This window comes from Amblyraja radiata, chromosome 21, assembly GCF_010909765.2.
Source record: "Amblyraja radiata isolate CabotCenter1 chromosome 21, sAmbRad1.1.pri, whole genome shotgun sequence".
Lineage (NCBI taxonomy): Eukaryota > Metazoa > Chordata > Chondrichthyes > Rajiformes > Rajidae > Amblyraja > Amblyraja radiata.
In genome coordinates, this window is record NC_045976.1 from 2,381,198 (window position 1) to 2,400,828 (window position 19,631).

A 19,631-nucleotide genomic window follows, 5' to 3' on the forward strand; every position below is an offset into this window, starting at 1 on the left:
CACTCTCTGTGTGAAAAATGTTTTTCTCATCTCGGTCTTAAAGGATTTCCCCCTTACCCTTAAGCTGTGACCCCTTGTCCTGGACTTCCCCAACATCGGGAACAATCTTCCTGCATCTAGCCTGTCCAACCCCTTAAGAATTTTGTAAGTTTCTATAACAAACCTGTACGTCTTTGGCGTGTGGGAAGAAACCGAAGATCTTGGAGAAAACCCTTGTGGTTCATGGGGAGAATGTACAAACTCCGTACAGACAGCACCCGTAGTTAGGATCGAACCCAGGTCTCTGGCGCTGTATGCGCTGTAAGGCAGTAATTCTATCGCTGCGCCACTGTGCTATTCATTTTAAAAACGTTTGCCACATAGGGCTAAAGTTTCTGTTTTGGTGGCGTATGACTCTTATCTGTTGGTCATCTCAAATGTTGCCAGAACATAGCATTCACTATGCCACACTCGAGTTTCCATTGCACCTGCATATTACCCCAGTTACATTGGAAATAACACCAAATTTTCCGTTGGGTATACAAAGGAATTGAGCCACAAAATTCACTCCAGTAGTTCTCCAGACCAATGGTACACAAACATCTCTATTCACAGTCTGGGAATTTAGAGTTATCAACATTCATTGCTACATCTAGCTGGCCACTTATGCTGTTTTGTACCTTTTGGGTGTCACAAATGGAAGAGGACACTCCCAAAGGTGGCATGAACCATTGGACTCGTAGCTCTTTGTCTTTAGAATGCACTGCCATACTGATCTTCGATGTGATTTGACCGATGTAGCTGGTTTCTGGTGTTGTCAGTGTATGCTCACCAAAGACACTTGTGTAAATCTGCAATACACAAAATTACTAAATGCTAATATTGCCATCCTCCATAAATGAATAAAGAAGTAAAATTCCTCTGTAAAAGTAGATGTTGGCAACAGGAATTAAACAAAACATCAATATCAAACTGTTTAGAACAGTTAATGCAGTCTTGGAAAAATGTGGAGTATAGTTTTGGGAATGAAAAGCTCCTGGGCTTGTGGTTGATCATGAATAAAATACTGAAGAAGTAAATCCTAGGTGGCTGATGATCTAATGTTAAAAAAGTAAATTCATGAAATGATCTTATATAGGTGTATATGATCTTACAGAGGTGTACAAAATCATGAGAAAAATAGATTGGGTAGATGCAGAGTCCCTTGCCCAGAGCAGGGGAATGGAGAACCGGAGGACCTAGGTTTAAGGTAATTAGAAACGGGAATAGTCCCCGAGGATTGGCGTACTGCGCATGTTGTTCCATTGTTTAAAAAGGGTTCTAAGAGTAAACCTAGCAATTATAGGCCTGTTAGTTTGACTTCAGTGGTGGGCAAATTAATGGAAAAGATACTTAGAGATAATATATATAAGCATCTGGATAAACAGGGTCTGATTAGGAACAGTCAGCATGGATTTGTGCCTGGAAGGTCATGTTTGACTACACTTCTTGAATTTTTTGAAGAGGTTACTAGGAAAATTGACGAGGGTAAAGCAGTGGATGTTGTCTATATGGACTTGGGGGAAATGGCTTTTTTATGCACTTCCCCCGTTCTGCCTCATCAATCGGGTACTAAGGAAAATTCAACAAGATTCGGCATCTGGGATTCTCATAGTACCCGATTGGCCTACTCAACCGTGGTATTCGGTCATACAGGGGATGGTGTTAGAACCATGTTCCCTTATTGGACATAGCCCCAAAAGTTATTAATTCATCCAGTGGCTGGGGGCAGTCACCCATGCCATAAGACTATGGATTTGTTGATTTGTAGAGTCTGAAAGACCCACTACACGGCATGGGGCTGTCAGACAGGACTATGAATCTCATCACATCCGCACAAAGACTGTCAACACGGAAGCAGTACCTCGGACATATCAAGAAATGGGGCAAATACTGCTATGACAACAACCTAGACCAAAGGGCCAAGAACATTCCGGCCGTATTGGAATTTTTAACAGCCTCCATTGTGATAAACGATTGGGCTACAGTGCCATCAATAGTGCCAGAAGTGCACTCTCCAATTACCTATCGCAAGGAACGGAGTGGCACACAGTGGGAACGCACCCCCTGGTAACAAAACTTATGAGGGGCATATTCAATGCAAAACCCCCTAAAACCAGGTACTCCAGAATCTGGGATGTGGGTGTCGTTTTGAACATGCTGAGGAGTTGGTCGCCCATAACAGCATTATCACTTCGGAAACTGACCATGAAGATGGTTATGCTCATGGCGTTAGTTACCGCACAACAAGTCCAGTCATTAAACAAACTGAGCCTGGACTGCTTGATCATCTCACCCGAGAAACTGGTGTTTGTCATACATGATTTAATAAAACAAAACAGACCAGGTTCATCGGGTCAAGTGATTGAATTTATGGCATATCCAAATGACGAACGCCTGTGTATAGCTAGACATATCCAATTATACATGGAATATACTAAGAGCATTTGAGGTCAGGAAATGGCTCTGTTAATTTCTTACAAGAAACCGCACAAAAGGGTCACGACCCAAACTATCTCAAGGTGGCTCAAATGTGTCCTAAAGATGGCAGGAATAGACACTAATGTTTTTTAAATCTCATTCCACCAGGGCTGCAGCAACATCCGCAGCAAAAATTCTGGAGGTGCCAACAGACCAAATCCTCAGAATGGCAGGATGGTCATCGGAAAGGATTTTCCAAAGGTTTATAACAAACCAGTTTTGGAGCCATCATCGTTTTCTGAAAGCATTTTAAGTTCAATAATATAATTTGCCCGAAAGGTTACAGGGCTATGATTTCAATTTAATAAATTTATTTTTCGTTATATCACACAAATCTTTGTATGAGTGTGTTTAAAATTGCTAATGATACTTTCTCCCAATACCCAAGGCAGTTGTGAAGCATGGACTCGTTCCACGGCGTGGGGTCACAGAGCTTTGAAATCTTCCCGTAGTCACTCACGTGACTCCGAAGTAAAATAGTAAGATTAAACGAGAACTTACCAGTTTGAAGTTTGATCTGTATTTTATGAGGAGGAACGTTGATGGAATATGTGCCCTCCGCTCCCACCCTCCTATGATCATATCAAAAACTGGTATCTCTTTGATAATCTTACTATGTTAGGTCATTATAGTTTCTGTGACCTCACACCGCTGCTTTGAAGAATGACACGCATGCGTTGGAAGCGGGGTTCTTCACGTATTCCCTCAACGTTCCTCCTCATAAAATACAGATCAAACTTCAAACTGGTAAGTTCTCGTTTAATCTTACTATTAACCTGTTAGTTTGACTTCAGTGGTGGGCAAATTAATGGAAAAGATACTTAGAGATAATATATATAAGCATCTGGATAAACAGGGTCTGATTAGGAACAGTCAACATGGATTTGTGCCTGGAAGGTCATGTTTGACTAATTTTCTTGAATTTTTTGAAGAGGTTACTAGGGAAATTGACGAGGGTAAAGCAGTGGATGTTGTCTATATGGACTTTAGTAAGGCCTTTGACAAGGTTCCTCATGGAAGGTTGGTTAAGAAGGTTAAACTGTTGGGTATAAATGCAGGAATAGCAAGATGGATTCAGCAGTGGCTGATTGGGAGAAGCCAGATGGTAATGGTGGATGGCTGTTTGTCGGGTTGGAGGCAGGTGACTAGTGGGGTGCCTCAGGGATCTGTGTTGGGTCCTTTGTTGTTTGTCATGTACATCAATGATCTGGATGAAGGGGTGGTAAATTGGATTAGTAAGTATGCAGATTTTACTAGAATGTTGCCTGGGTTTCAACAACTAAGTTACAGAGATAGGTTGAATAAGTTTGGTCTTTATTCTCTGGAGCGCAGAAGGTTAAGGGGGGACCTGATAGAGGTCTTTAAAATGATGAGAGGGATAGACAGAGTTGATGTGATCAAGCTTTTCCCTTTGAGAATAGGGAAGATTCAAACAAGAGGACATGACTTCAGAATTAAGGGACAGAAGTTTAGGGGTAACATGAGGGGGAACTTCTTTACTCAGAGAGTGGTAGCGGTGTGGAATGAGCTTCCAGTGGAAGTGGAGGCGGCAGGTTCGTTGGTATCATTTAAAAATAAATTGGATAGGCATATGGATGAGAAGGGAATGGAGGGTTATGGTATGAGTGCAGGCAGGTGGGACTAAGGGAAAAAAGTTGTTCGGCACGGACTTGTAGGGCCGAGATGGCCTGTTTCCGTGCTGTAATTGTTATATGGTTATATGGTTATAAGGTGAAGGGGGAAAAATCTTCTAAAACCTTTTTCACACAAAGGATGGTGGGTGTATGGAACGAGCTGCCAGAGGAGGTAGTTGAGGCGGGGACTATCGCAACGTTTAAGAAACAGTTAGACAGGTACATGGATAGGACAGGTTTAGAGGGATATGGGCCAAGCACAAGCAAGTGGAACTAGTGTAGATGGGACATGTTGGTCGGTGTGGGCAAGTTGGGCTGAATGACCTGTTTCCACGCTGTATTAAAAGGTGAATATCGGCAGGAATTTTCTCAACGCTCTTGCAGTTCCAAAATGATGAGTATTCGACTTAATTTTCCAGTTTGTGTTGCATACGTTTCAATTTTTTGCAGCATAATTATATTTTTTGCTGGACTGCTTGTTAAATTGCTGCAGCAGAGTAGTAGGAACTCTGAAGAAATTCTCAGCTCTACATACTGAGGACCATTGTGTTAGTCCCTGAAACGTTCTTGTGATCATGAGGGCATGTTTGTAGGGAACTGCTATTATCATGGAGATTTTATCTACATGTTGATTGGATGAAACAAACTTGCAAAGCTATAGCAGAAGAATAATTTGTGTCGCGCAACAGCGATTGCCTTTTAACGTACAACCTACCCAGAAGAGGCTGTGTTTGATTTGGTCAAGTGTAATCAAGAAGGATTTCAAAGATACCTGGTGATTAAGGATCACTGAACAGTAGTGACCTCACCATGATACAATAGAGACACAAGGACTCCAGATACAGATTTACAAAGTAAACACAATTGTTGGAATAACTTGTGTAGGAAGGAACTGCAGATGCTGGTCTACACAAAACATAGAAACAAAATGCTGGATTAACAGTGGAGCAGGCAGCATCTCTGGAGGATATGGATATGCGACCTTTGATGTCAGAACCCTTCTTCCCATCTGCCCGGCTGCCAAGACGTCAGGGGCACCAACGCCACTGTTGACCCTCAAAGCCTCCCTAACCTCTCCTAGGCTGGGCCCACTGATGCTGTTCACTGGCTCCCTGGCCAACTACAGGCCAGCGACACCTACGTTTAGAATTTAGTTTAGAGTTTAGAGATACAGCGCGGAAACAGGCCCTCAGGCCCACCGAGTCCGCACCAACCAGCGACCCCGCACATTAACATTACACTAGGGACAATTTTCACAAATATTACAAGCCAATTAAACCACAAACCTGTACCTAACGATTTAATAGGAATCTGAGGGGTAAACTTTTCACACAAAGGGTGGTGGGAGCATGGAACAAACTGCCAGAGGACGTAGTTCGGGCAAGGAGTATTGCACCTATTGCACGTTTAAGAAACAATTGGACAGGTACATGGAGAGTACACAAAACTGCTAGAGAATCTCAGCTGGTGCAGCAGCATCTATGGAGTGAAGGAAATAGGCAACGTTTCGGGCCAAAACCCTTCTTCAGACTGATGGAGGGGGGGGGGGGGGGTCGGGGGAAGAAATAAAAAAGGAGGAGGAGCCTGAGGGCTGAGGGAGAGGTAGGAAGGGGAGGAGACAGCAAGGGCTAACAGAATTGTGAGAATTCAATGTTCATGCCACCAGGATGCAGGCTCCCCAAGCACAATATGAGGTGCTGTTCCTCCAATTTCTAGTGTTGCTCACTCTGGCCGTGGAGTAAAAATCATGTTAAATTTGGCTTTTGTAAAACTTGAATCGTCAATAATTTGTGAAATATGGCATGAAATGTGAAGGGAATCTGTTTATTGCATCGACCGGGTTAATGTGAGTAATAATCTGTCAAAATTTCAACTGTAGTTCGTGGCATTTTGACGAAAGTAGAACGCATACAGAAACAGGCACACACACACGTATACATACATACATACAAGATGAGACTTTTAATGGTATATAGATTCTAGTTTAGTTTAGTTTAGTTTAGAGATACAGTGTGGCCACATGCCCTTTGGCCCACCGTGTCTGCGCCGACCAGCAATGCAGCGTGGAAATAAGCCCTATGGTCCAACTTGCCCACACCGGCCAACATGTACCATCTACACTAGTGCCACCTGCCCACAATTGATCACTATACCTCCAAACCTGTCCTATCTATGTGTCTAACTGTTTCTTGCACGTTGGGATAGTCCTTGCATCACCAACCTCCTCTGGCAGTTTGTTCCATACACCCACCACCCTTTGTGTGAAAAAGTTTTTTCCCCTTCCCCTTAATCCTATGTCCTCTGGTCCTCGATTCACCTTCTCTGGGCAAGAGACACTGTGCATCTACCCGATCTATTCTCTCATGATTTTAAGAGATTTTGATTAATTTTCCAAGGTCCCCATGACTATAAAAGGTCACAGCAAATGCAAAATGAAAAATATCCATCCCCTAAATATTATCCATTCGCTGTTGAGAAAACAAACATAACAAAGAAAGATTCAGCACAAAATATTATAAGTATAAACATCACCTTGGGTTGGAAATCTGGCATTCTAAAACTCTTGTCAAAGAGTTCATACAGGATTATAGGAACAGCATCAACGCAGCAGGAACTATTGTATGCCGGTATATGACTGATAAAAAATTGATGCATTGGTTCTAGACGTTGCAAAATACCCATGTTAAAAACCGATGTATGAATTCCTTCTCTGGCACTATTCATTGCATACTTCCAGATATCTATATCAAATGAAAGAAAAATATTTTAGGGTGCATTTAAAAAATGCTCATTTAAGATATCTTATCCATTCTTTAACTCACTTTGTTCCAAAACTATGGTCTTAAACCCATTGCTAGCATTACTCTCTCTCACCCTGTTTGCTCCACCTGGCACAGACCCATATCTTTCATCCCAAGGGCCTACGGTCTAACTACAGACACACAGTCTCGAACAAAGTACACCACTGGCTTTCACATTTGGCTGGGCCACATAAAACCCAACAGATTCTACCAAAGATTCACTTTGCCAGCATGGACCTGAATGCCAACATAAAGAAGCTTCCTTTCTCCTACAGATTAGTTTAGTTGGCATTGGTAGCTTTGAACTTTCTATTCCAATGTACTGCTGAATGGGTTTTCTCACTTATCCCCCTGAAAACTTAACATCATCCAAAATCCCACAGCTCATGTACTAAAACCAGGTGTCTTTCAAGAATCATCTTGTATTCGATGGCCTACATTGTGTCCATGTTAAGCAATGACTTCATTTGAAAACTCTCACCATTTTTTCCAAAGCCTCCACTGTCTTGCCCTGTCCCATGTCTGTTCTGCCCAGTGCTTTATCTCACTGATCCTTGCCTCTTAATCGGCCCCTGCTGATGATATTGTCATTGTGCCATAGTGTAATAGTGTTGGACAGCACAGAAATAGGGCCTCGAGTGGAAAGCCTCATTTTGGGAGTAGTAGTGCTGAGGTGGAGAAATTATGATTTGGGGATGGTGTCTTTGCAAGAGGCATCTGGATCTGCTCCCAAACTTACAAGGTGAAGGTATGAACATTGAATTCTCCACTATTAGGTAACCATATAACAATTACAGCACGGAAACAGGCTATCTCGGCCCTACAAGTCCGTGCCGAACAACTTTTTTCCCTTAGTCCCACCTGCCTGCACTCATACCATAACCCTCCATAACCCTCCATTCCCTTCTCATCCATATGCCTATCCAATTTATTTTTAAATGATACCAACGAACCTGCCGCCACCACTTCCACTGGAAGCTCATTCCACACCGCTACCACTCTCTGAGTAAAGAAGTTCCCCCTCATGTTACCCCTAAACTTCTGTCCCGTAACTAACCAAAACTATTTTCTTTCCCCTCTCTTCCCTGTAGTCCACCTGGATGTGCAGCCATTTCTCCCACTATCCCGCTCCCCCCTTTCCCTATCCCCTCTCCCCTTTTACCCACATCCCCTTCTCTAGCCTCAGCATTTACACCTCTTCTCTCCTTATCTCACAGCCTCTCATCCTTTCCAATACAAACCATCCCCTCCCCAGGTACTTTCCCCTGCAACCGCAGGAGATGCAACACCTGTCCCTATACCTCCTCCATCGACACCATCCAGGGACCCTGACAGCCCTTTCAGTTGAGGCAGATTTCACATGCACCTCCTCTAGCCTTATCTACTGCATTATTCCCAATGTGGGCTCCTGCACATCGGCGAGACCAAGCGTAGGCTTGGCGATCGTTTCACTTAGTCAGTCCGTCGAGGTCTACAGGATCTCTCAATTGCTAACCATTTTAACTCCACTTCCCACCCATTCTGACCTTTCTATCCTGGGCCTCCTCCATTGCCAGAGTGAGGCCACATGTAATAGCCCTGTCCCATGGTACGAGCTCATTCCAAGAGCTCTCCCGAGTTTGCCGAGTCCAACTCGGAGATTTACGGTAATGGCCACTCGTCGGTACTCGGGGCTCTCGTGGACATTTTTCATCATGTTGAAAAATCTTCACGAGTCTTCTCATGCTTACCTGCCATTAGCGAGTCTTCCCGAGTACCTGCCGTTAGCGCTACGAGCCGCTAAGTGACGTCCTCGAGCTCCGATGTACCCGCTACGTTCATTCTCCATGCTTACGACAAGTTTGATTTTTTTAAACTCGGGAGAGCTCTTGGAATGAACTCGCACCGTGGGACAGGGCTTTAAATTTGAGGAGCAGCACCTCATATTTCAGTTGGGTAGCTTACAACCCAGCCATACAAACATTTAATTCTCTAATTTTAAGTAACTTTCACGGACACCCCCGTTCACTTTCATCTCCCTCGCCTCTTACCTCCCCTCCTTCACCCGTTGTTTAACCAGTTCCACAGCTCGCACAATGTACCTCTCCTGATAGCACACCTTCCCTTGGCAACAATTGGCCTACAGAGGAACCACCCTGCCTGAGATCCTCTGTTGCCAGCCCTGATTTGTCCTGACCTCTCCCCTCCCCCTCCCCTCTCCCAACTTTCAGTCTGAGGAGAGGTCCCGAACCTACACGTCACCTTTAATTTTTTCCGCAGAGATGCTGCCTGACCTGATGAGTAACCGACGTGCTGAGCACTTTGTGCCTATCTCTGCTCACCTGGATAGGTTTTAGAGGAAGGAACTGCAGTAGGTTACCTTTCGCTCTACTTTATAAAAGTGGATTCACAATTGAAGCACCTGCTTTTACCTTCATACTTTTGCGTTTCAACGTGATGAATCTTGCAATGAGGAAGTTCGACATTGTCTTTTTCACTTTGAACTGAAAGATGTAAATATACTAAATTAGTTATCAAATTGTTAATAACAGAAAATATTTAGTTGAATAGATGACTGGTCGAGGTTTGGCTGGGTGATTGCAAGGTGGGCAAGTAATCGCGGATGGGTTTGTGCAGAGGATCTGTGGGACTTTGATGGGAACACCCCCCTGTGTGCCTGGGCCCTGGACTTTCTCACCGCCAAGCCCCAGGTAGTCAAGATGGGAGGGAATACATCGAAGTCCCTCACCCTGAGCACAGGATCGCCCCAGGGTTGCGTCCTCAGCCCCCTATTGTACTCCCTGTACACACATGCCGGGTGGCTAGGTTCAGCTCCAACTCAATAATCAAGTTTGCTGATGACACTGTGGTGGTGGGCCTGATCTCAGACAACGATGAGAAGGCCTACCGGGAGGAGGTGGCTGATCTGGCACTCTGGTGTCAGGACAACAGTCTCCTCTTGAACATCAAAAAAACTAAGCTGATCGTGGACTTTAGGAGGGCACATCATCCGAGGACGTACACACCAGTGAGGATAAATGGGGTTCCTGTGGATAGGGTGGGCTGTTTTAAATATCTGGGAGTCCACATCTCTGAGGATATGACATGGATATCACACGCCGCAGCACTCGTGAGTAAGGCAAGGCAGCGCCTTTACCACCTCAGGCAATTGAGGAAATTCAGAGTGTCTCCGAGGATCCTCCAGTGCTTCTACTCAGCGGCTGTGGAAAGCATCTTGTCCGGAAATATTACAATCTGGTTTGGGAATTGCTCTGCGCAGGACAAGAAGGCTCTGCAGAGAGTAGTGCGTTCGGCCGAACGCACTATGGGAACTTCACTCGCCACCCTGCAGGAACTATACATCAGGAGGTGCAACTACAAAGCCAATAAAATCATGGGAGACCCCTTCCACCCCTGCAACGGACTGTTCCAGCTGCTACGGTCAGGCAAACACCTCCGTTGCCATGCGGTGAGAACGGAGAGGTTGAGAAGGAGTTTCTTCCCAGAGGCCATTAGGACTGTAAACTCCTATCTCACCAGGGACTAACTTTTACTGTACCACTCTACTGCTTTAAAAAAAAAAAATTTGCTGTTTTTTTCCCTTTTTCCTTCCGCCCACAATATTTAATATGTAAAAGAATATGTGATTCTGTTCCATTCTGTTTGTAGTTTGTTTGGTTGTTTGTTTGTTTGTCTTTTTGCACTAAGTCCGCAAGCATTGCCATTTTTCCTTTCACTGCACATCTCGTATGTGTATGTGACGAATAAACTTGACTTGACTTGACTTGGATGGAGGTGAGTAGATGTTTGGGAGGAGCACAAGCACAGGAATAGGGAGGTCGGGTGGAGTTGGATAATAATCAGGAAAAATTGTGCTGATGCTGGAGGGGGGTTGAGTGGATGATTGAAGTTGTGGGCAGCATGATGGTGGGGTGGGATGGGGGTTTCAATCAGTTGTTCCGCAGAGACCTGGAGAACTGAGTGGAGGTGATTGAGTGTGTCGGAAGGAACTGCAAATGCCATTTCTCTGCCTACTCTCCTAACCAGTCCAAGTCCTTCTATAGAGTCTTTGCTTCCTCTACACTGTCTGCCCCTCCATCTATCTTTACAACTGCAAACTTGGCATCAAAGCCTTTAATCTCCTTATCCAAATCATATTAACGTACAAACCTGTACATCTTTGGAGTGTGGAGGAAACCGAAGATCTCGGAGTAAACTCACGCAGGTCACGGGGAGAAGGTACAGCCAGGATCGAACCCGGAACTCTGGCGCTGTGAAGCAGCAACTCTCCCACTGTACCACCGTGCCACCCACTGTGTTGAATCAATTGGGTAAGTGGAAAGAACTGATTGTACATCCATGGCCCTCTGACTGACATTGCTATCATGTTGTCAATACAATACTTCACATTGTAATCTAGTCACCCAATTTGTTTTGCCTGCCATATGTTATTCATTTGATCATGTGGGGAGCATAGGTATCATTGATGAGAAAACTACCCATCTTAAGGAACAAAATAGAAACACAGATCTTTGGTCAGTAATGCAAACACACATACATGTACTGGTGTCTGCTTTTTCACCTTTGAGTATTAATTCCATTTTCTTTTTTAGAACTGAGTATCAGGAGCTCATAACTACTACAAGTTGATAAACTTGCACATAATTATCACCAATGATTACAAATAATTCCCCCCCCCCCCCCCCCCCAGCATAGAATTTTTAGCTTTTCCATCTCCCTATTTCGAAATTCCCCCAAATCTTCAAATAGGTTTGATATCTTAGTAATGTCATGGAAATTGTACTGCTTCCTGAAGATATTTCGTACCCACCATGAGCCACATAGCTTTTATACATGCATAACCTTGTCTCTTTTGTCTATCAGTATCACAAAGAAAAATGCGGGAGACCTTACTTGGAAGCAGAAAGATATTGTAGAGTCTTCGGAGGTGGTTATTGTAACGAAGGAGATGGACGGAGGTCAACTTTTTAGCAGCCTTTCTATATGGTGCCATTGGATCAACACTTTGAATTGATTCTAATGGCTCTTGCTGCTCTTGCTGCTCTTGCTGCTCTTGCTGCTCTTGCTGCTCTTGCTGCTCTTGCTGCTCTTGCTGCTCTTGCTGCTGCTTCTCCTCTTCTTCCACTTTCTCGCCTTGAATGGTAGTTAAGCTTGGCAATAATGCGTCATTTTCTGCAGTAAGATTATGTCCAACAAAATGATACATTTTATTGAAAGATACAAACTGAGAATATAGCAATCTTTTAAATAAGATTGCAATTTTAGGCACTCTATTCGAAAGAAAATTGGAATAATATTTTCTGCAAGGGAAATTATTTTAATACTTAGTTTAGAGATACATCATGGTAACAGACCCTTCGGCCCATCTAGTCTGCGCCGACCAGCAATCATCCCAAAACTAGCACTATCCTACACACTAGGGGTAATTTACAATATTTACCAACGTCAATTAGCCGACAAACCTGTATGTTTTTGGAGTGTGGGAGGAAACCAGAGCACCCAGAGAAACCGCAAGCGATCAGGTGGAGAAAGTTCAAACTCCGTACAGACAGCACCCTTATTCAGGATGGAACCCGGGGCTCTGGTGCTGTAAGGCAGCAACTCTACTGCTGCGCCACCATGCAGTTCATATAAACAAACTTTGGGTTAGATGGTAAAAAGTCAGGAAATTTGGGGTGATGGATTGGGGAACCAGTGTTAGCAGCTCAGAAATGGCATTATGATGGGAACTCGCTCAAACAGCAGCCCAAGCTTCCACACATCATTTCCACTGAGGAAATAAATATTGCGTAAAAATTTAACAGGCAGCTAAATATTTTGACATTTATTTTGCTCCCCCCCTATTTCCTGTTAAGAATATGTTGAGAATCATTGAGTGGCCACTTACCCTAAAGGGGCTGTCCCACTACGGCGACCTAATCTGCGAGTTCTGGCGAGTTTGCCCTCGACCCATACTCGCAGCACGGTCGACACGAGGTCCTAGAAGGTCTTTGTAAATCTCCTACATACTCGAGAGTAGTCCCCATGTACTCGAGGCCTCAGCTAGGTCATGGCATATTTTTTAACGTTGAAAAATGCCCTCGAGTAAAAAAAGGTCGCCATGGAAAAATCGGTACTTTTTTTTATTCGTAGGTTTAGTCGTAGTAGGTCCTAGTAGGTCGGCATGTTATTCATAGGTAATCGAGGGTAGTCAAAGGTAATCGAAGGTAGTCGAAGCTAGTCTTCAACATAGTTGAAGGGAGGTCGAAGGATGTCGTCTTCACTCTCCACTATTCGGTGTCCAATTTTCCCGAAGCTAGTCGAAGCTAGTCTTCAACATAGTCGAAGGAGGTCGAAGGAGGTTTTCTACATAGTCAAAGGAGGTCTTCAACATGACACTTTTTCAAACTCTCCTAAACTCTTCTAAACTCGCCAATGAGGTTGCCGCAGTGGGACAGCCCCTTAAATCACCCCATGAATATCCTGTCCCTCGGCTTACCAATCCAATCCATGCCCATCTCCTGAGATAACTGTCAAGCTCACCCACCATCTCCCACCTAATAATCTGCTGATCTAAACCACTCCTGACACCCTCCTAACACCAACCTAAATAGCTGCAATAATTGAGGGGTGATTTGATTGAGGCATACAACATTTTGAACAATACATAAAGGGTAGACCTAAGAAACGTTTCCTCCACCTGGTGAATTCAACTACCATCATGGCAGAATTAAAATGTGGTTTATAATTTGATACAAAAGCTGGCAATGATGACTACCACAAAACAACAGGGTATCGTTAAAAACCCTTCTGGTTCACTAATGTCCTTCAGGGGACGAAGTCTGTCACTTGAACTTAGACAAATCTCTTTGGGACTTGATTAATCAATGGAGTTGATGCTTAAACACCCTTGGAAATGATATGGTTGTCATTCAAGTCAAAGATAATTAGATTGGGCAAAAAACAATCGCCTTCCGCTTCCAAGCATAGAAACATAGAAAATAGGTGCAGGAGGAGGCCATTCGGCCCTTCGAGCCAGCATCGACATTCATTGTGATCATGGCTGATCGTCCCCTATCAATAACCCGTGCTTGCCTTCTCCCATTATCCCTTGATTCCACTAGCCCCTAGAGCACTATCTAACTCTCTCTTAAATACATCCAGTGACTTGGCCTCCACTGCCCTCTGTGGCAGGGAATTCTACAAATTCACAACTCTCTGGGTGAAATTTTTTTTTCTCACCTCAGCCTTAAATGGCTTCCCCTTTATTCTAAGACTGCGGCCCCTGGTTCTGGACTCGCCCAACATTGGGAACATTTTTCCTGCATCTAGCTTGTCCAGTCCTTTTATTATTTTATATGTTTCTATGAGATACCCCCTCATCCTTCTAAACTCCAGTGAATACAAGCCTAGTCTTTTCAATGTTTCCTCACATGACAGTCCCGCCTTCCCAAGGATTAATCTTGTGAACCTAAGCAATGCCCATATTCTGAAAAATGACATTTAAAAAATTCATTATATTGAATGGAGAAGTTGGATTTACTTTAGTTTAGTTTAAAGACACAGTTTACTTAGTTTAGTTTAAAGAAAGGCTCATCGGCCCACTGAGTCCGCACTGATCAGCGATCCCCACACACTTACACTATCCTACACACACCTGGAACAATTTACTATTGTACCAAGCCAATTAACCTACAAACTCCATACATGACCTCACCCGTAGTCAGCACCCAATCCGGGTCTATGGCACTGTCAGACAGCAACTCTAGCACCTTTGATTGGCAGGTACTTTGAAGAGATTATAATCCATTTGGTCTCGAGGGAACACAGTGGACAGGGCAAGGAAATTATTTTGAGGTCATCAGATTTCACACAGCTTCTGGGATTCTCCACCAGAAATAAGAGGAAACACATGACAGGATGTTTCGTTTAGGGAAAACAGTCCTTCGGCCCACAGAGTACGCGCAGACCAGTGATTCCCATACACTAGCACTATCCTACAAACTTGGGACAATTTTTACCAAAGCAAATGCACGTACAAAGCTGTATGTCTTTGGACTGTGGGAGGAAACCGGAGCATCCGGAGAAAACTCATGCGGTCACGGGGAGAACGTACAAACTCCGTACAGACAGTACCCATAGTCAGGATGGAACCCAGGTCTCTGGCGCAGTAAGGCAGCAACTCTATCACTGCGCCACCGTGCCACCCACCGCGTCGGAACCCTTCTTGAGTCTGAAGAAGTGTTGCGACCCAAAACATCACCTATTCCTTTTCTCCAGAGATGTGGCCCAACCCGCTTACTCCAGCTTTTTCCGTCTATGGCAAGCATGCCAGCCAGTGTGTTCAGCTTACATATTATCAGGAGCACTGTGCTTACCTGATTTCAAGTCAAATAAAGAGATAATGGAGCTGCAGGAAATGCAGCCAGAACTGTAATCTAGTCTGCAACAATTCTCAAGATGAATTATCCATTTGGGAAATATTCTGTTATGTTGTACCAGGGCAAAAGAGACACAATAAACCAGAACAAAATTGAAATATACAGCAGGAAATCAACCAACAAGGAGTGACCATTCTCACCTGTTTGGTAATCGTGAAGTGATGCTAAAATATCCAAAAGCATATATTCAGGCAAATCATTTTGGACAATGTCTTCCATGTGTTCTGTGCTAATTGACTGGTCCCGTGTTAGTTCCTGGGAACTGTGCAAGATACAGTTGGCCTGTACAATAAATAATTGTAGCGTAGAACAGAAATTTGTTAATTTACAGATTGATTGAACTTTCCTGTATTAAAATACCACTTGTCGTATATTTTGAGTGTTATTTCTAAATAACTTATTTTACCTTAAGACTAAAGACAAAAGTGGTGGTTTTAACATTCCACTTCAAAAGCAAATAGATCAAGATGGTGAATTACAGGGGATTCGGGAGAGAACAAGAAAACATTTTAGGAGTTAAAAGAGATCACAAAATGACCTTGATGAACAGGCACAGGCCCATAACATATTTATGTATTTTAGGATAAGATCATAAGAAGCAAGAGGATATCTACGGAAAGAATAGGTGTCTTCCCAAGCAAAAGGAAAATCAATTTCTGGGGCCAGGAGGTGTGAGCCAGATTCTCAACGAAAATGTCCTCTCGATATTCCCCAGGAAGAAGGAGAGTAGAGAAAGAGGGGAGGGATATGCTGATATTCTGGAAATGTGTCAGGAAGAAAGAGTTAGAGCCACTGGAACACATTAAGGTGGACACCTCCAGGGCCTGACAAGATCCATCCCAGGATACTATGGGAAGTAACAAAGGATATTGATGGGGCTTTCACTGAGATCTCTGCATCTTTGAGAAGTGCAATAGGCGTAAGCCAGGAAGGTAATAGGGAGTTTAGTATCACAGTGTCAAAACAAAAACCTCTCCCTCAAAGTCTGCAAGATGAAGGAACTAATCATTGACTTCCTCTACTTGAGTGCCTCTACTTCCTTAGAAGGCTTAGGAAGCTCGGCAAGTCCCCCTACAAATCTCGCCAACTTCTACAGACGTACCATAGAAAACATTTTATCAGGATTCATCGCGGCTTGGTTTGAGAACAGCTCCATGCAAGAAATTGCAGCAGATTGTAGATGCAGCCCAGACCATCACACAAACCAACCTCCCTACTATTAACTGCTTTTATACTTCACACTGCAGCGGCAACGCCAGCAGCATAATCAAGGACACGTTGCACCCTGGCCACTCCCTCTTCTCCCCTTTCCTTTCAGGCAAAAGGGATACAACTGTGAAAACGCACACCTCCAGAATCAGCGACAGGTTCTTCCCAGCTGCTATCAGGCAACTGAACCATCCTATCACAACTAGAGAGCAGTCCTGAACTAGGCCAGGACAGCGGGCCTCAAAGAAAGAAATTATCTCTGCATATCTTGTTATATATTCTTCGGACAAGATCAGACTTGGCAGTGATGAGGAATTTGCAGGATGGCTCCGGAACGTGGCAACTTTCTGCCTACTTTTCCAGAAGAGGATCTAATGTATTCACATATGGCATGATTTGTCTGGATCGCATCCAGAACAAGCATTTCACTGTATCTCTGTACACGATACAATGAATTCAACTAAACTAAACTTCATGTACATGCCCCAATTAGCTTTAATGGTGCCAAAGAGTGGATGGTCAAGAGCTTCATGTTGGTTATTATCACCAACATTTTATCCTGGTTCAACCATATTGAAGTATAGCCAAAAAAGCACATCGATGTCTCCACTTCCTCATAAGACTAATGGGCTATTAGTCAGGAGCTAAGGAGGGTAGATTGGGAGCAGTTGTTATTGGGTAAATCCACAGAGGACATGTGGGAGTCGTTTAAAGGCCAGCTGATCACAGTGCAAGATCAGCATGTTCCAGTATGGAGGAGGGATAAGGACGGCAAAATAAGGGAACCGTGCATGACCAAGGAGGTTTCAGACACAAGAAGAGATTGGATCGTTTTCTCTGGAACATCAGAGATTGAGGGGAGACGATAGAAGTATATAAAATTATTAGGGGCATTGATAGGGTAGACAGTCAGAACCTTTTCCCCAGTGTAAAAACATCCAACATTAGAGGGCATACCTATAGGTGGGAGGGGGAAAGTTTAATGTAGATGTGCGGGGCATGTTATTTAAACATAGGTGAGAGCCTGGAATGTTGTGCCCGGGGTGGTGGGGGAGGCTGATATGATAGTGGCATTTAAATGGCTTTTGGACAGGCACATGAAAATGCAGGGAATAGGGGGATATGTATCATGTGCCGGCAGATGAGATCAGTTCCACTAAGCATCATGTTCGGCACAAACATTGTGGGCTGAAAGGCCTTTTCCTCCGCTGTACCGTTCTTTGTAAGCGTATAAAATCACGAAAGGAATAGATACTTTTAATGCTCAGTCTTTATCCAGGGTAGGGAAATCAAAAACCAGAGGTCATAGGCTTAAGATGAGAGGGACAAGATTTAATACAAACCTGAGGGGCAACTTTTTTAACTCAGAGGGTTATGGGTATATGGAACGAGCAGCCAGAGATGACAGTTGAGGCATTCAAAAGACAATTGGACAGGTACATGGATAGGAAAAGTTTAGAGGAATATGGGCCAAACGCGAGCAAATAGGACTAGCATAGATGGGGCATCTTGGTCAGCATGGATGAGTTGGACTGAATGGCCTGTTTCTGTTTCAGGCAGCATCCCCTTAGAACATGATTAGGTTACATTTTGGCTCAGGGCTCTTTTTCAGACTGATTGTAGTTGGGGAAGAAAGCTGGGAGGCAGGGGTGGGACAAAGCCAGGCAAGTGACATGTGGATACAGGTAAGGGGGGTTTTGATTAGCAGATGAGTGGACAAAGGCTAAGGATGGGAAGGAGGCAAATTGCTGTGAGATACGGAGAGAAGGTGTGCAAAATATGAAACCAGAAGTGGTATGTAGGTAGAATGACTTCTAATATTGGTGTCGAGGAAGAGGAAAGTGGGGTGGGATTGTGGGAGAAATGGGTGTGTATCCAGGTGGTACGCACATGTCATGCCACTTCTCTGCTTTTCTCATGGCTTTTTCCCATCTCTGGCCTTTGTTCATTCATCTGCCGATCAAATTATGCCGTCAACTATTTCCATCTATTACATTCCTGGCTTTGTCCCTCCTGCAACTCTCTTCCAGCTTTCTCCCCCCTACTACATTCAGTCTGTAGAAAGGTCCATATCTGAAAGGTTGCCCAGCCCTATTCTCAAGAGACGCTGCCTGACTCGTCACCTGCCACCAGCAATTTGCGTCTTTTATGTGAACTGGTATCTGCAGTTCCATGTGTCTAATCCTTATCAACTTTTACAGATGCACCATAGAAATCACCCGATCAGGTTGTCTCATAGTTGGGCTTGGCAACAGGTTTGCCCAAAACCGCGAGAAATTGTGAGTTGTGGATGTAGTCAGTCTATCACACAATGCTGCCTAACCCGCTCCCCACCTCCTCATCAACTCCATCCATATTTCACGCTACATTGGGAAAGCAGCCAACATAATCAAGGATTGTTTTCACACCGGTCATTCTCTACTCTCCACTCTCCCATCGTGCAGAACATACACAGGGTTGAAAGCTCATGCCACCAGATTCGGGGACAGATTCATCCCCACTGTTATCAGGTCACTGAACGGTCCTCCCATAAGTTAAAGTATAGTCCCAATCTTCCAACCTACCCCATTGGGGCTTTCCTTTCACCTTTTATCATTTGCACTTTCTCTGCTGTAACATTATAGTCTGTCCTCAGCATTGCTCTTTGCATTACCTGTTGTGCTTGTGTATGGTTTGATTGTAATGTATAATACGATTTGACTGGATAGAATGCAAAGATTTTCATTGTATCTTGGTATAGGTGACAATACCCATTAGCAATACCAATACAGATTAGAAGAATAGATATGTGCAAGGGACATTCTGTCTCACAAATCTGATTGTTTGTTTCGAAGAGATCACTAAGAAAATAGATGAAGGCAGGGTGGTAGATGTAGCTTACATGAACTTTAGCAAAGCTTTGGATAAGGTCCCACAAGTGTGTCTGGTCCAAAAGGTTCAGACATATGGAATCTAGGATGTATTGACAAACTGGATCTTAAACTGGCTTGTTGATGAGTGGCAGAGGGTCGTGGACATGGCGTCTAATTGTGACAAGAAGTCTGTAATCAGTGGTGTATTGCTAGGAT

General features: G+C 43.9%; 1 protein-coding gene across 1 annotated transcript in view; it reads right to left on the reverse strand.

Annotated features, from left to right (window-relative positions):
• cfap54 (cilia and flagella associated protein 54) overlaps positions 1–19,631 on the reverse strand; it is a 343,797-nt gene that overhangs the window by 20,512 nt on the left and 303,654 nt on the right. Inside the window, exons 48-52 of the mRNA XM_033039312.1 lie at positions 15,495–15,636; positions 11,828–12,106; positions 9,346–9,417; positions 6,666–6,874; positions 660–830 (exon numbers count right to left, since the gene is read on the reverse strand). Of these exons, the coding sequence (XP_032895203.1) occupies positions 660–830; positions 6,666–6,874; positions 9,346–9,417; positions 11,828–12,106; positions 15,495–15,636 (873 nt within the window). The remainder of the gene's footprint in view (positions 1–659; positions 831–6,665; positions 6,875–9,345; positions 9,418–11,827; positions 12,107–15,494; positions 15,637–19,631) is intronic.